The following is an 18708-nucleotide window of genomic DNA, read 5'->3' as shown; positions in this document are numbered from 1 at the left end:
ATCATGGAATCTTCTAGAAACTTCTCCTGTGACACTTGTCTCTCTGCATTCGCCCAGGGATGAGTAAGAGATCATCAATCTCCAAGTGGAATCAAGAACTATCAGAGAGAGGACACTAATCAAATCCCAAAAGATGACTCACCCCCCTTGCAAACATCTATATATGGATCCCTCATCCCAGAGATCCAGAAGCTAGAATTTTGTATCTTGTAAGGAAGTGCTGCTGGTTTCTTGGTGTAACATCATAGTGTTGGGTGATCTAAGCTTTTCATGAGGTGAAGAAGGGCTTTTTTGCTAAGATGATGATGCTGGGTTAGAACAATTGGTTGTAATCCTCTTTGATATTCTTGATATTAATAAAGCTATTCAAGTTTTCCTCCACATTCTTGTATGATTGATGATATATGCATTTGTGTGGTCAATATATATCTGGTCCTATATTGTTTATGATAGTAGATCTCTGTTCTTGGATAGTGTTATGCTGCTTTGATTCCACAGGTGCTCTTTGAAGCTGGGTAGATGAGGAAGCGAGTGGCAAAGATCTATCAGAAGGGAGAGGAATCAAGCAAGGAAGCAACCACAAGACAGAGGTTGGTCTTCTTTGTTCCCCTCTTATCTACTTCTCATAAAGGAAAACGAAAGTAGTTTTAGTTTGTTTGTTTCTAAGATAGCTACCAGTCTTAGTGGGACTAGCAGCTCTGCATAGACACTAGATTTCCCGATAACAAAATGGCGACCATACTGGGGACCGAATAGATTGTTTGTTTGTCTATATTTGTTTGCTTTATAAACTTATAGACGGAGCCTGAAGTCAAGCCAGCTAGCCTTCGAACTGAATTTGCTATGCAAGTGCAAAGTAGATCAATGCTGCTTCAGTCTATCTCTGGGTTTTGTTTATGAACTGAACAATCGATTTACAAATTCTCTAATTGCCCTTTTGGTGGCTCTAGTAACCTCCTTAGATCTACCCCTGTGATTTATTTACTGATTACCACTTGCTCAGCCTAAATCCCTGAACTGTGTTGCAAACTATGATCAAGAACTGGATCAAAAGTCTCGCATTGTACCATTGCACCCTCTCTTCAAGGATATCAATATGCATCACACTTCCCATGTGTTGTAGGTGGGATGCATACTGGAATCCCCGTGTAACAGGTGCACTGATCAGAAAAGGCTAATTTTGCCTCGAGACTTTGGTTTTTCTTCACTCTTTTCAGCTCTATTCAAAAGTTTTGCTGTTTGTAGTCAGTATACCTCTGTTGGAAACCCCCTTCCTTGCCATTATTCCACCTCCATTGTGCAAAGAAATGTAAATGTTTTTATGTATTGTGAGCCATTTTCAGTTCTCTTTTACAAAGAAGTAGCGTAATTGAACTGTCGTTTCTTGATTTGGAATTGTCGCATGTGTCGTTTTCAGTCATAGAAGAGAATCTGATTATTCTTGATAGTCGATTACACTGTTACTCTTGTATTTGATTTGAATTAGTGGTTTTTCAAGTTTCAAAAGCAAGTTTTCAATTCCGAATCACAAAGTGTCGTCATTGTCTTCATTTTGTCTTGAAAAGAAGCTTGTTAGTAATGTCGCTTTGAAAAATAATTCAGATTTGCGCTTAGCTTTCTTTTTATCATTCACACACTAAGAAGGCTGAAAACAAATACATGCATGTGCATTTTCATTTAGACTGTTTGTTGGTTTGATTTAGGATAGTGCATATAGTGTGTGCTCTCTGCTCTATGTTGAAAGAATATCATCTCTCTTTCTTTAGTAGCTAGGATTTTCATTGCAAAAAGAAGATTAAACGATTGTTTATCATCTTAGATTGCATTTTAGGAATTGTATATCTACATCACGCGGTGAACCCGAAAGGAAAATTTCTTAAGCAAGATCAACTGTAAAATAAATTTAATGAATCTAAAAATGCTTTGGAACCTAACACACAACATTTAGAAGTCTAGGCTAGAGACGTATTCCGGTGTCGTAAAGCCTGGTAACTGTTGTTTTCATTGCTGGTTGGGTGATTCCTCCACTTTGAGACGATAAGTGCCAGTACAGACTTGTGCTCCCACGTACCGTTGAGTATATATTGGGAGACCACAATAGGCTATATCCTTTATCCATAGGAAGCCGTGTCTGCCGCCCTATCGATCGTAATGCACTGAACACAGCATTCGAGAAGATTGATTGCCATACCATAAAAAATATTTGGTGGTTTTGTGATTGGTTTGGTAATCCCTCTATCTAGATTTCCAGAGTACTCTCTTTCGTTCCTTTTCAGACTCCTTAAAGGAAAAGGTCCATCTGAGCACTTGTCACTTCAAGCTCATTAAAAATCGAAGGCGACTAGAGTCATCTTTTGTTTTTTCTCGACTCTTAAAAATTGAAAAAACAAGTTGTGTCAAAGGATCTAAAATTTATTTTAATCGGAATAAACATCACCTTTCCTACGTTGGTCTTAGGTCGAGAAAAATGGAGTCCACCAACCAAGGAGTTCCCCTTGGAGGAAATCCTAGTCCTTTCTCCTCTTGGGGAGATGTTGGTGCACCTCATATGGCCACATTGTCGCTTCCGAGATTGAAAATCGGCCTGCCGTATGGCTCTTCTCGACCTCGGTCGTTCAAAACACCGTGATCCCTGAGCAATCAAGCAAGCAACTAGACGATACCAAAGCTACCCCCCAACCTTCTACTTCGACCGATTCTCCCTCTCCTCCTTCCTCTTCGCTTGATGAAGTTGGTAAAGCCAAAAGTCAAGTAACTAAGAAGAAGAAGGAGAAGAAGAAGAAGGAGCCAAAGGCGACAGGGGGAAACCAGGCATCATCTAGTGAAAATCCACACACTACACTGTCAAAGCCTAAATCTCCATGTGTCATTTGCAAAGGACATCACTATCATCGAGATTGTCCCTGCATCCCTCGGATCTTAAGGGATTGGTCTCCTCATTTTCACAATCCGGTGTCAACAACCTCTGACGATCATGTTGAAAGTACACCGTCAACTAGTGAAAGCGAAACGTCGGGACAGAAAAGGAAAAGTAAATTCCCCTGTAAACTGTGTGAAGGCGATCACACCGTCCACTGTTGTCCCTTCCTAGACGAGGCTAAAAGAGTTTTGGATGACCATCCGGTTTCACCGTTACGGCTTCCTCCTGGATATAAGAAACTCTTGCCAAGTCCATCACTAGTTGAAAATCCGATTGACACGCCATTGTGGTTGGTCGAAGCGTCTATCATTGAAGATAAGCCATCTGAATCCACACCAGACGAAAGTCAAAAGGTCGAGGTGGCAGTTGACCCGGTCTTGCCTTCAGAAGGTCCATCTTCAGATGATACAGTCATCGAAGAGAACAAGAAGGACACCGTTCAAATTCTCTTAATAAACACAGACTCCGACGAACATGGGGGCAGTCTACCCGTTCCTTTACTGGAGGAAGGAAGTTTGTCAGAGTCATATCCGTTTGTCTATTTGGTCCCACCTCCAAGCAACCTAGTCATTTCCTTCGATTGGAATCTACTAGGCAGACCCCGTTTATCGGCTAGTGTACCATTTCGAATCATTGCTCAAATATACAGAATGGTCATGGCCGGAACCATCATAGATGAAGGGGCTTCTATGAGTATCCTTTCCTCAATTGCTTGGAAAGCGCTTGGTTCGCCATCGCTTTTGCCTGAAATGAGAAATCTAACAGGCTTTGACAAAGGAACCAGTCAACCGTTAGGGATCCTTCCCAATGTGCCAATAACATTCAGAAGGAAAACCGTTCACATGAACGTAATGGTAGTCCAAGGGCCCCTAGATTATTATCTACTCCTTGGACGCGACTATATTTATTGCATGGGAGCCATTGTCTCCTCACTCTTTAGAGTAATGTGTTTTCCGCATGAAGGAAGAGTGGTCAAGCTCGTAGACCAGCTTTCATTCCCCAGTTCACACATAGCAAATAGTCAAATACCATCCCTGAATGGTCTTTTCACGCAAGGAATGTCTCATCAATCCCCAGTCCATCCACCTGATGAGCGCGAGTGATTCGGGAGGACATGACTGAAACCCAGGGGGCATGCACCCTGGTCTGTTTTGACAGGAAAACCTTGGGTATAGGGTAGGTTTCCGTGAAGGATATATGACTGGTTTGTGAGATTAAACTGGAATAAGATTCCTCCATTAAAGTTATGTGAGTGGAGGCAATTTTCGCCGCTCACCTTTGTCTATTTCAGTAGACATCGCCAAGGAAGTGTTTTGTCTGAAGCGCAGATAGAACAATCTTTGGTAACCTGGAAATTTTTTGCTATACCTGGGGGCATGCAAACCTTTTGGCATGCAAGCGAAGAGCAACCATTTATTTTTTTAAATTTGTAGGTCCTCTAACCCTTTAAACTCGTAGGATTGGTCATTTCCTAACTTGCATAAAGAAAGGATGTGGGGAAAAGCTTTGAAAAAATGCCGTCTTAGATGAGACATCCTTATTATACGATTGGATCGAGCAGTTTTATGTGGAGTTCAAGCTCGTTAAAAAATAAACATAAGTAGTGAGCAAATGTTTCCCCTAGAGTTTAAGCTCATTCATTAAAAAATGAACCAATTTCTGGTAAATAACCATCGTGAATGCATTATCATCAGCCTTTGAAGCCTTGGTCATGTTCTCGTCATCACCTCCACTCTATATTGGCCGATCATTCACCTCCATTTGATTGTTTACCCTTTTTGAGGAACAACTGCGAAGAGTGATCCTATTAGCCATCCTTGTGACATTGCTATGATTGGAAAATTCCAAACCTTACCTGGAATTAGTTGCTACCCAAATTTATCACTTGTTCCTCGAAAAATGAGTCTCCTTTAAGCTCTTTTCATCTGACTTGTAAAATATGAAAATATTGCCGAGCAATTGGCCTCTCCAACTTGTTAAAGTGACCGGAAGTTCTATCCCTCCTTTAGATTTTAATCTTTTTGGACCTGAGGGATTATTACACAAAAAGATCGAGCGCTTGTTTTGTTTGGCTCGTTAAAATTACCGAAAATTCATCCCTCTTGTATTATTTTATACTTTTTTGGACTTAAGGGGTTATATGACGAAAAAGGATTGTTGGAGTTTTCTTTACGTCTCTTTCAGACTCTCTAAAATTGAAAAGGACCAAGTTATCTTTGTCGTTAAACTCGTTAAAACCTAATAGCGACAAACTTGTCCATACGAACAAGAACGAGTTTCACTATCGCTAGGCTCGTTAAAACATAGCGATGGGTTTAACCGAAGGGAAAATTATAGAACAAGCACATGTTATCCTCCTCAAGCTTGACAAAAATAAAGAGGTACTGATCAGCAATGACTTGGGAAAAATTGGGAAGAAAACTTGAAAAAACTTTATTGGTAGCAAGTCGCTCTTGAACATGACACTTTCACTCTCCGTCCGAGTTGGGTTGGGTTGTTCCATTCACCGATCATATCACCATTGGTCCATCACACCATCCACATTTGGGGTTAATGCTACCAATCCATCATGTTAGTGTCGTTGATATGTTCAAGAGAATTCGCTCAGAGAATTCACCTGTGTCTCATGCATTGCAATACATTCACACTCCATTCTTTCATGACCGCCACCCTCAACCTTATATCATCAGATCATTTTCACCTCCATTAAAATCATTTGCTCCGTTCCATGTCATAGATGTGGGATTCACTAAGGCCCACCTATGACGGTTTGCTTCTTGTCGACATCAGCTCATTATCTAGGAAGTCAATCTAGGAACAACCCTTTCAGTACTTTGAAGCTTGCATGCCTCAATGGCAAGTTTCTCACTTCTGGCGATAGGTTTACATCAATGGCCTCTGATCGAAAGATTTTACGTGGTGTTCGATGCCAAGTCCCTTATTCACACCACATGAATTATACTGTAGTACCTTGAGGGTCATCATCATTATCGGCGATTCCTCTTTCGCTTGTTAACATCTTACATCATTGGCTGGTAATGAGGCAATTTCTTTCCATGTTCGACTCCAGAACATCTCTCACATGGATCGACTTGTACTTTGAGTGAAGATCGAACGAGATTGAAGACCCCGGATCTAGTTTCATCCATCCGGGCTGCGATATATATTCAGGAAAATAAAGACATCAAATGTACATCATTGTTGCACAGATAATCATCCAATCTAAGGGATGATGGCTCTACCAGAATCATCAATCTGCACGCAGATGATTGTCTATCTTATGTACATGAAAATGAATTTATAAAGTTGAGCATGGGAATGCCCGCCTCAGCTAGATCATGAAAATATTATGAAGATAATTTATTGTATTGTATCTTATTACATGTCACCTTCTAGCTTGAAAAAACTTTGGATCCTCATGATAAAGCATTTCACCCGACATCAAAAGATAATGGCCTCATGCTTTAGGGGGCAACTGTTATAGACATTTTTTGGCACTGCAACCCCAATCAATTATGTCCATAAACTGAGGGCTCCTAAGCCCCTAAAATTGTTTTTCCAACCCCTAAAAGAACAAGGTCAACTGATTTCATCATCTCCCAGAAGTTCTCCATGAAAAACTACTCAGAACTGGTCAAAACTGGACCATCTCACCTGCTCCATGGTCAAAGTGCGCTGCATCCCACCTAGATGCACATAGGAGGTGAGATGCGTACTGAAAAGCCCTTCTATGGGGTGCGATGGGCGAGAGTGGACAAATGACAGAGTCAATTTGCGAGGTGGAGGATCATGGAATCTTCCAGAAACTTCTCCTGTGACACTTGCCTCTCTGCATTTGCCCAGGGATGAGTAAGAGATCATCAATCTCCAAGTGGAATCAAGAACTATTAGAGAGAGGACACTAATCAAATCTCAGAAGCTGACTCACCCCCCTTGCAAACATCTATATATGGATCCCTCATCCCAGAGATCCAGAGGCTGGAATTTTGTATCTTATAAGGAAGTGCTGCTAGTTTCTTGGTGTAACATCATAGTGTTGGGTGATCTAAGCTTTGCATGAGGTGAAGAAGGGCTTTTTTGCTAAGAGGATGATGCTGGGTCAGAACAATTGGTTGTAATCCTCTTTGCTATTCTTGATATTAATAAAGCTACTCAAGTTTTCCTCCACATTCTTGTATGATTGATGATATATGCAATTGTGTGGTCAATATATATCTGGTCCTATATTGTTTATGATAGTAGATCTCTGTTCTTGGATAGTGTTATGCTGCTTTGATTCCACAGGTGCTCTTTGAAGCTGGGTAGACGAGGAAGCGAGTGGCAAAGATCTATCATAAGGGAGAGGAATCAAGCAAGGAACCAAGCGCAAGACAGAGGTTGGTCTCCTTTGTTCCCCTCTTATCTACTTCTCATAAAGGAAAACGAAATTCGTTTTAGTTTGTTTGTTTCTGAGATAGCTACCAGTCTTAGTGGGACTAACAACTTTGCATAGACACTAGATTTCCCGATAACACCATTAGGTAAAATCACCATTGCTTTAATTCATGTAGTATTGCCAACATTTCCTTCTCATAAATAGACTTGTGTAAATCTTTCCCTTGATTGGATGACTTTCAAAAACAATGGATCTTACTTCTTGCATTAAAATAACATTGTTTCCATTTCTTGAGGCAGCACATTCCACGATAAAGTTTTTGTGAATTTTGGTGTAGCTAAGACTCGTGATTGGCACATTGACTCTTTAAGATGTTCAAAGGCCTTAGTTGCTTCTGGAGTCAAATAAAATGCATATTTATTCATTAATGTTGTTATAGGTGCTATTATTCTCCCAAACTATTAATGAACTTGAGATAATACTTTGGCAAACCAAGAAATCCTCGAATACGCTTTAAGGTTATGGGGAATTTCCATTCCTTAATGGCTTTGATTTTTCTAGGGTCTACCTTAAAACCCTCATGAGATACAATATGACCCAAATATTCCACCTCCTATACTCCAAACAAACATTTGGAGTATTTTTCATATAATTGTTTCTCCTTCAATTGTTTGAGCACCCTATCAACATATTGAACATGATCCTTTGAAGACTTGTTGTAGATTAGTATATCATAAAAAAAATACTAACACCAATTTTCTAAGGAAGGGTTTGAAAATGGAATTCATCAAAGCTTGAAATGTGGAAGGTGCATTAGTAATACCAAAGGGCATGACCAAAAATTCATAATGACCTAAATGAGTTTAGGATGTTGTTTTTGAAATGTCTTCAGTCTTCATTTTAATTTGATGATATCCTAAATGAATATCCAAATTGGTGAAGTAAATTTCTCTATGTAGTTCATCCAACAATTCATTAATGACAAGAATGAGAAACATATCTTTAATACTGAGCTTGTTCATCTCCCTATTATCCATACAAATACACCATGATTCATCATTCTTGTGCACTAATAATACTGGAGCAGAGAAAGAACTTTGACTAGGTTGAATTATACTTGCCTCTAGCATTTTTGCAACCATACATTCAATTTCACTCTTTTGAGCATAGGGATATCTGTAAGGCCTGATGTTTGGAGGAACACTTCCTGGAACCAATTAAATAGAATGATTATAATACAAAATTGGTGGGAGACCTTTGGGAGTATCAAACACCTTGGAATGATTTTCCAAGGCTTTTTGTAGATCTAGAGAAATGGACGACTTAGATGTTTGAACATCTAGTGAACATAATTGTACAATTACCTGTCATTGCTCCTTGTTCAAAATATTTGTCATGCCATTAGAGCTTATAATGTTCCTATGTTTCCTTGTGATACCCCTTAATTCAATTTCCTTTCCTTGCCAAAAAATATTTCAAGAAAAGTTTGTTGAAAATGGCAATAAGAAAATCCTGATTTAATTTTCCCTTGAATTAAATTAGGATAAAATTGTAATTCCACATCACAAGACAACAAGAATGAGTTAACTAAGTTAATTTCACTTAGTTGGCTCAATTAATTATAGTTTATGGCCTAACTTGAGTCATGTAGAGTGCTTCCTAGATTTTAGGAGCCTAGGTTGAGTTTAATTTGAGTTGTAATAGTTTAATTCATTTAAACTAAGTTAAAGCTAGTTAAACTAGTTCAAACTATTGGAGGAACTAGTAGGAGGTCTAGCAGTGGGGTGCAACTTTAGTGTTCAACAAGCTAATTAATAAATCGGCCATAATTAACTCATGTACGCATGAAATTTGAGTTACTTAGTTGAGATTGGAGTTCAAGGGTAGTGTAATATCAATTGTATAATTTTTCGAGTTGTACAGATGGTTCATGAAGTTAGAGAAGAGCCTATAGGGATTATGCAATTCAGGATGGGATATCCCAAATTAATATTGGGCTAATTCCTTGAGAAATAACATAGGGAAAAGGGTGTTTGGCAAGGAAAAAAATTGGCTAAGTATTGGCAAGGATCAACGTGTGAGGTAGAGAGATAGATTATACTACTACAGAGATTTCTTGAGCTTGAGAAAGCATTGTATTTCTTCTCTATTTTCTAATTAATGCAATACATATAGGAAGGGGTTTTGAGAAGCAAGCTTTCCCATTAGAGAAGTCTTTGAGCATATGTGATTGAATCTTGCCTCATGTTTATGTTGTTATTTCTCAATCATTTAATTGTATCCACTGATGAGTAGAGCATATTGAAGTCTTTTTTTTTTAGAAAATTACATAATATGTTTGAATCTACAAGGAATTTCTTCAAAATTCTTGAAAACTAAAATCTATCATCCCAAAATATTGTAACCATTGGACTTCTAGTACAGTATCAATAGCACCCATTGGAATGGAAAGAATCAGAATATTTAATAAATATTCTCGTATGGTTAGCTTCATATTAGGGAACTTTCGGGAGAAATTTATAATTATTACATTTCCAACTATCAGTTAACACTCTCGTGGTGCATATAGAAAGAAATCCAATTCCTTGGCTATATTATAATGAATAAAATTATGGGTAATACCCAAATCAATAAGCACTACAACCTTTTTATTTTTGATATATCCCTCTATCTCGAGAGTTCGAGGTGTGATAATTCTTGCCAATGCATTACAAGATTTCCTCAGTTTATTTTTTTTTATTTTTCTAGGGTTGTCTCCTCATGTATATCATATTCTTTTGGTGGTTCCTATTCCTTTTATTCCTCCTCTTCATAATCTATGTAGAATAATTTTTTCTCATCACACTTATGACCTTTAATGTATTTTCTATCACAACTGTAATAAATCCCTTTTTCTCTTTTTTCCTCCAATTAGTCGACCTTGTAGGTCGTGGAAGGCCAGTAGCAACAACACTTCCATATTTATAGTAATCAGTGGTAGACTTCATTCTTTCCATAGTTTTGCTTTCAACTTTTCTTTCCACCTTGAATGTCTTCTCCGATGAATCAGGTTCCGAAAGGCAAACCTCAAGTTGTATAGTATCCTTTAAAGTCCCTATGAAAACATGAAACCTATGCTCTTTTGGAATATCAGTTACCTTGATATTCAATCTTTGGAAGTCCTCAATGTGCTCTGCCATTGAACCCTTTTATTTTAGGTTTATCAATTGGCTAAAGAAGGTATTTCTCTTTGTATCCTCATAACATGTCACTAATTCTTCTGCAAAAATTATCCTAGTGACTATTAATTTATGAGAACAAAGCCATTGATGCCACACAAACTGATTTTGTTCTAAACATAAAGATGTAATGTGTACCTTTTGTGTGTTCGACACATCACGTAGATCAAATAATTGTCCCATATGTAGTATCCATGTTACTAGATCCCTTCCATCAAAATTCTTCATATCAATCTTCATAATGTGGTTAGTCTTCAATCCAAAGTTAAAGTCTCTAAAATCATCATTAACATTCCTTCTCTTTTAATCATGAGTTTCATGGAGTACCTTGTCACCACTAGGAACTATTTCTTGTAGCAACTTTGTCAAACCTTCCTTCAAACCTTCCACTTCTCTTTCTATTTTTTATTCTAAACCATTCATGTTCCCTTTTAAACCATAAGTATTAACATTCATAATCACTTCCAATTCATTTTTTATTACTCTTTGCCAAAGCAAAATTTGTTGCACTTGGTCTCATAATTTTGATATATCATATTGTGTTTCTTCCTCTTCTTCATGCACCATATTAGAGCTTTCTGGTTTCCTACTGGGTGTGTTCACTTTTTTGTTTTGAGGCATATTGGAATGAAATAATGATATATATGCTTCTCTATTCCCTTTGAATCATTTCAAACTAATTTTTCAAACAAAATAGTTGTCAATTAAAAAAATATACACACCTTTTTACTCGTTTTTTGGAGCTATATATTGAAATTGTTGTATCTCTACAATTTCAAATCTCCAAGGTATGAAATTTTGTCCTATGGTATCCCTCCTAGTCTTATTTCCAATGCCACAAGTCCTACCAAGATTGGATTCTTCAAGAATAAATTATGCCCAATATCTCATGATGACCTAATTATAGACTGGTTCAGTAGAGCGAACTTATATGTATTTCCACATGTCACCATTTTGACCTTCATCCCTGAAAATGATATACAAAAAACTGCATTCTATTCACTTTTAGTCATATTTTACAAAAATCAAATCTGATGCTCAGATCGAAAGTTATGATGATTTTCCCTAGGTCACTTGTTTGACATTGAATTATGGAGCGTGTAAAAACCTTAACTTCTTCGGACCATATCACAGAAAATATAGCAAATCAAGACTGAAATTTGTACGCAATGTTCACCAATATTTATGGTCTACATGGTCGAAATTTTAGCTTCTAAGCAACGTAGAAAAAAAAACTATAGCAAAAAAACCAAGATGACATGTTTGAGTGAATGAAACCCTAGAATCGAAAGCTATGATTCCAAATTTTATGCAACGAGCTCACAAAAGAGAAGAAAATATATATCAATGACTTGAGAAATAGCATCTTCATGGAGGAAATTTCCTTTATATCACATCAATGAGAATTTCTTGGATGATACAAATGAGAGGACATCCTTGGTATATACAAGAGTCTAAGGGATCACAATATAATCAAAGTCTACATAACAATAATAATGTAAGGGCACAACAATAACAATAATGGGCTTCTATGGGGCACAACAATAACAATATGGGGGCTACATGGGCACAAAAATAACAATAGGAGGCTACACTAACAATAAGAATAAGGGGGCTACACTAGTATTATAGGGACCTAACATGGTCTCCTATTGGTCCTGTATTGGAAGGAATTGGAAATTGGCATTGAGAAATAAATTTTTGTGTGCTAGTTGAGCGTTGGCATGGTGTACTAAAGCTGATGGAATGAGATTCAATTTTGAAGTTTTGGATGGTGTGTATCCAAGTTTGGACAAGCCTAAGGAATTCTCTAAGGAAGTGGGTGATGGTTGCTCACTAGAGGGTTGATAAACCACAAGGAAAGAGGGTGCTTGCTAAGAGGGTTGATAAACCACCTTGTATGCTTATCATTGGGCTGATAAATCACTCTCAGAGTGCTTTCCATAGCTAATAAACCACCTAGAAATGCGAATTTCCTGTAGTGCTTGGCAAGTTGATATAACAGCCAGTGTATGTGAAATTCCCATACTCCTAGAGTTGAGCATGGCTTTCTAGTGAAGTTGTTGAAGAAAATCCCCTTGGATCATGGATCTAGATCAAGGATGATAATCGTAAGTAATATTGGTAGCAGTTAGTCTATGGTAGCCCTTTAATTTTCTATGTGCCAAAGGCTTATCATAAGGATAACTTCTATTATGTGATGAGCAGAAATTCGCATGTTTCCCTAGTGTGAACAAGTAATGAGGCTAATGAAAGGGTGTCAGGCCAAGGCAAGAGACATCACCCTGATGTCATATCAAGACCTTGGACCTCAGGATCTTGGAAGGATGAGAGGTACACTTGGAAACAAGAGGATAATATTAACAAGTCGATATTAAAAACTGACATTGACGGTAATGTCTCTGTCAATTGACAAAAAGTTGATTTGGTCTTAGGCCTGAGGGTCTGAGGATCTCAGGGAAAAGGTGAGACCTAACATGGAAATAATGGGCTGAGATTGATGGGAGATGAGATGGGAATTTCTCTTTTCCTTTAATAGGAAGTCAAGTCTTCATTTCATTGGGTCCAATCACTATGTGTTATGTATGATGTGTCAAGGAATAGGGGGTGAGGTTGATATCCATTATAATGGGAAACGGTTAAATTTCAAAGATAAGGGGGTGGACTGGTGGGGGCTATGAGATAGTGATATGGCATGCGCCACATAGGCAAGACTATGGATGTCACATTAAGACTAAGTAATACCTCTAACTCAGCCTTACAGGCTTAAGGGGAATGGGAGGGGGTTTTATAAAGTGGTGTCAATGCATGGTTCACGCACCGAACCTGGAAAGTCTCACATGCTCACACTGGCATTAATGTTGGAACTCCAAAGTCCCCTTCTTGTTTACAAATGTGTGTTTTTACGATTGAAGAAATGAATTGTGGAAAAAATTATTGATTCAATGCTCTATGTTTGTACTAACTAAGATTTGGTACCAAATATGCCCTCATCTCGATGTAAGCCAAGGTGATGGATAGTGGTGCTTATTTTCCTTTTCATTTTTTGTTACATAATAGCTATGTGTATGTAACAACATGTAGATAGCAATCAAGGTACAACAAGAAAGAGAAAAGATGAGTAACATGTCAGAGTAGTATGGTACAAATAGTTCTCAATAGGGTCTTGAAGAAGATTTATTTACGAAGATGAAAGATGAGAGCACTCCTCAATTGATGGACACTCTTAGAAACCTAGGACCTGAATTGAGAAGTTGCAAGGAAGATAATGAGAATATTTCTAGAGAACAAGAGAGGAAGTAGGAATGAATGTTGTAATATTGCAAAGTCTGTTAGATCTGCAAAGATGGAGACAAAAGGAACTTGGACTCAACCATCATGACATGTAGAATCCCAAGTATAATCCATTAGATATTCAAGAGCATATGCTAGATACTAATATAGAATAAGGAAGTCATTCAAGGAAAAGGCAAAGACATGCAGAAGGAGGAACAATCTTGCTTAGCACTCTAGAAAGGGAATCAAGCAACTCTAACAGCTCATCAAACACATCAACTAAGAGACATCATTATGAAAGGAATAATAGAAAGAATCCCATGAAAAAAGAGTTTTAAAAAGGAAAACCTCCTATCTTTCATGAAGAAGTGAAGAAAGTAGAAGATGCAGAGGCATCGTTCTTAGGGATGAAAAATTACTTTAAATTGTGTGATTATTCTATGAACATGAAGGCAAGGGTGGTTGTATTTAGATTACAATGAAAGACTGATATATGGTGGGAGGATCTCAAGAACATTGAAAACATTAGAAAGAAGGAGATACCATGGAGGAAGTTTGAAAAGTATTTTTGGGAAATGTGCCTATCTGAAAAATATAATATGGAGTCAAAGAATTTTATGAACAAAAAATGATACAACTTGCAGGTAAGGAATACAAAACTACATGAAAAAGACTTTTGAAACTTAAATAGGATAAAATGTGATGATATATTAAGACTTTCATTGAACACATTAAATAGGTTAATTTTCTTCTCTCTTGGTGCACTTCATAACTTAAATGGGTTAAACTAAAACGTGTGATTTATGATATAAGGAAACTAATGAAAACTCGAAAATCATTAACCTTAAGAAAATAACTTCATCCAAGATGTAAACATTAATGTAAATTTTAATAATTTTGAAAAATATAAATTAAATGGATGCAAGTTAGTTCAATTTTATTTTAAAATTATGTCAATTTATATAAAATAATAATTTTGTAAATAATTCTATATGAAATGAAAATATGCTATTTTATTAGTTTTATTGAAATTATAAAATTTTCATTTGTTTCTTATATTAAACCATTGTTTTAATAAAATGTGTAATTGATTTATTCCTTTCCATTTAAATACAATTATATGTACAACGTTTATCGATGAATAAATGTCGTTCGAAAAAAATTAAGCAAGGCCCTTCAAATTTGATCACTCCATATGATCTATTTATTAAACATGTCAAGCGATTTATGAAAACCTTCGTCACCATGTCGTCACAGATTTTTGGGAAATGACATAGAGATGATCGGGCCATGAGAATTAATAGCAGAAACACGTTGAAGATTCATCGGTGAAATGGAACCTGACATTACGTTACATTTCAGAATGAATTATATTTACCATCCAATAAATCATGTCAAAGCCAACCTGACTAAAAAGATAGATTTACATTTTGGCTGGCTTAAATAAATATGAAAATGGCCGGAAGCCGTCAAGATAAAACGAATTTTATTGCTTCAGTGTTTATTAATTTAAGCATATAATTTAAATGATTTAATAAGAATTTAATTTCTATATATATATATATATATATAGATATATATATATTTCAATAATTAAAATAATACAAATTATATTTATAAAATGTAAATAACTTTATAAATTTAATTACAATTTTTCAGCATGAAAAATATTTATAATAAAAAAAAGAAATTAAATTTTTTAACTATTTTTGATAATTTAAATAATATAATTATTTTTTCTAAAACATAATTAATTTATAAATTTAATCATAATTTTTTATTAAATAAGTTTTACAAAAAATTTTATAATAGAAAGAATTTGAAAATCTCACACAATGTTTATTTTGAAATAAGGGTTTTAGAATTTTCATTTAAATATTAATAATTACTATATGAATGGTAGAGATTTAATGTTCACATGTAATATTCTAAAATATATATACAAATTAAAGATTAATTTTTTTCCAAAGTAGTTAAGTCTATTTTTCTCTTTTATTAATTAAAAAAAATCACATAAACATACATTTCTTAAACATGAGATATTCATTAATTCTATATTGACCCATATTATGATAACAAAAATGATATATTAACCTATAATATTAAAACAAATGTTATTTAAAAATAAAAAATCTTCATAGATCTGGCTATATATTTTCTTAAATGCCTATAGGTTTAACTTGTTGATTTTTTTATGGTTATTATAATTGATTCTTATAATCATTTAATCTATAAGATTTGTCTAATAATATAAATATACAAACTAAAATAAAAACGAAAGGAATATAAATATATAATGGTAAAATACCTTTAAAATCTTAAAGTCTCTTTCTCATATAACCAATCCTATGCATAAAAATATCAATAATTTATTTTTATTTTCAAAAAATTAATATTGACAATAAGAGAAACATTAAAATCAGACAGGCTTTTATCATGCAGTTACTTCGTTTTTTTTATAATCGAGGTAATAGTTCGCAATGGGCAGAGCCTGGCTCTTAGTTTTGACACTGCATTTTCATAAAAGCATGTTGTTCTCTAATTTGTGACTATGATGGACGTTTGATTCCTCAGCTATTGTCTGAACCGTTGAAAATTGATACAAACAAACACCAATACCTCTTCCGAAATCTTGTCATTCATGTATATCATACGCAGTGTCAGATTCCAAATACCGAACTTTTATTTATATAGATATGGACGACACGCAGGCCTCAGATTTTAAATACAGACCTTTTATTTATATAGATATGGGCGAGGATACATATCAGATACTGTACAAATATTATTCTGTCACTCAGGGAGTAACCTCGGGAGCTTGGTTTTATTTAACTATACAAATACCACCTCAATTGAACTGAGCGACTGGAAGGAAGGAAAAAAAAGTCTACTCAATAATAATATATGATGGATGCAGATATCATCTGATCAAGATCACGTGGATGTGAACTTGTGCTGGAGAATTTCGACGAGCTTGTCATCGATCTGGAATGCTCTGGAAAGAACAGAGACAGAAACAGGAGGAGAGGCTCCGAACAAAGCCGGCGCAACCTGCTGAGTTCCTGGATTCTGGCTGTTCAGTGCAGAGATGGCCACTGCGTTGGCAGGGCCAATGTTCTGTTGGAAATGCACAAGACCTCGCGGGAACACAAACACGTCTCCCTTCTTCAGCGTTGCCGAGAACAAAGTGTTGTTAGTGGTGACAAACCCAACTAAGAGAATACCGTCGATCACCACCAAGATTTCGGTAGCCCGCGGATGTGTGTGAGGAGGGTTAAGGCCGAGAGGAGCAGCGTAATCGAGCCGAACCATGGAGATCCCCAAGGTGTTGAGGCCTGGTAGCTGCATTACAAAAGCTGGCGTTACGGCAAATCCCAACTGGTTACTCGTATCTCCTGGTTTATCTAGGCCCGTCAAACGGAAGTCATTTGCTGTGACCATCATCGCATTCTTACATGGGAACCCGTTCACAATAACTGCACAATTCAAATCAAATAATATATATTATATTATACAGACACATATTCCCGAACGCAGCAGACATATATATTATATTACATGTAATTACATTTCATAATCTGTTCAAGCATAACGTGTATGGACATCAGCAACATAACATTAGTTATATTACCTTTGCTTTTCAAATCGGCAACGCAAATGTCTTGTAAAGGATCTGGATCACTTGCGCGCACAATAGCAATACTATTCGAATATGATAATATCACCAGTACTGCAACTGCTAACACTGGGAAGGATTCCATAGCTGTAGCTCACTATTTTTCTTTTCGAAAAATGAATAGAGATGCACTGAATTTCATGAAGAATGGAGAGCGATGCTCCTTTTATAACAATGGTAAATGATGGTATTCATTTTTGAAAGTGCACGAACGATAAAGATATCGACCTAGGAACCCTACAGATAGTGACCCAGTGTTGCAGGTGGACCAACGGAACCCTCTCTGCTGCATATTACTGTGTCGGTGTTCTGGTTGGTTAGAATGTTCTGTTTGGTTAGAAGATAAAAAAGCTAAGTAATGTATAACCATCTCAATCAAGGAACCCTCTCTGTCGCATATGACTCTGTCAGTGTTTTGGTTGGTTAGAAATTAGAATATAAGACAGTGTCGGTGTTCTGGTTGGTTAGAAAATAAAAAGCTAAGTAATGTATAATTATCTCAATCAAGCAAGCACATCATTTTTAGAGTTTGTTTGTCGATCAAAGAATATTTTCACCTACTTTGTTTGTTTGTAGAGTAGTCACTGTCTCACATTCACATATGTATAACCTTCCTTCAGCGACTGAAACATAAATATAAATAAAAGTATTATGAGGATATGGTTAGTTTAATGTTCCCTTCGACATTCCCTCTTTGCTTATTTCAGGTACTATGTCTCGCATTGTCTTTAGAGAAAATAGTCTACCTTCATCTAATATGTTTTAAAAGACAATATTATGAGGATATGGTCAGTTGCGTTTTTCCTTCGACATTCCCTCCTGGCGATTCCTATTTCCAATCCCATAGGAAATTTATTGCGCCTGACATGCGCCCGAGATAGCCATATATAACACGCCAGTATTTTTTTTCTCTGTAGCCATCACCACCGGCGTGTTATATATGGCTATCTCGGGCGCGTGTCAGGGCGCAATAAATTTCGTATGGGATTGGAAATAGGAATCGCAATCTCCTTGTTTGTTTCAGGTAAAATGTTTTACATCGTTTTTCGAATATGGAAAAAGTCTACCTTCATCTAGTCTAATATGTTTTAAAAGACAATTTACGAGGATATGGTCGATTGCGTGTGTTTCCTCGGATATTCCCTGCCCGTCGGTTTCCGGTAATATGTCTTACATCCTTTTTCAAAATAGAGAAAGTCTACCGTCATCTACTATGTTTTTCAAAAAATATTATGAGGATATG

The 18708-nt window shown here is 36.4% G+C and overlaps 1 protein-coding gene across 1 annotated transcript; it reads right to left on the bottom strand.

Moving 5' to 3' along the window:
* Nucleotides 1-16723: 16723 nt before the first annotated feature.
* LOC149258059 (germin-like protein 8-2) lies at nucleotides 16724-17550 on the bottom strand. The gene is made up of 2 exons (XM_089398882.1): nucleotides 17421-17550; nucleotides 16724-17265 (listed from the first exon to the last, which is right to left on the bottom strand). Exons 1-2 carry the CDS (start codon nucleotides 17548-17550, stop codon nucleotides 16724-16726), a joined length of 672 nt encoding a protein of 223 aa, XP_089255008.1.
* Nucleotides 17551-18708: the final 1158 nt, after the last annotated feature.

This window comes from Pinus tabuliformis, chromosome 6 (genome assembly GCF_031772625.1).
Source record: "Pinus tabuliformis cultivar Carrire ecotype Pingquan chromosome 6, CPIR1, whole genome shotgun sequence".
Taxonomy (NCBI): Eukaryota; Viridiplantae; Streptophyta; class Pinopsida; order Pinales; family Pinaceae; genus Pinus; species Pinus tabuliformis.
This window is presented reverse-complemented; position numbering and strand designations above follow the sequence as displayed.

What these genes read in the sequence shown, in the direction of transcription:
- LOC149258059 (XM_089398882.1), bottom strand. Translation starts at nt 17,550, where the DNA reads ATGGAATCCTTCCCAGTGTTAGCAGTTGCAGTACTGGTGATATTATCA. An exon ending in TGCCGATTTGAAAAGCAAAG is followed by an intron (nt 17,266 to 17,420) that starts GTAATATAACTA and finishes TGAATTGTGCAG; the next exon opens with TTATTGTGAACGGGTTCCCA.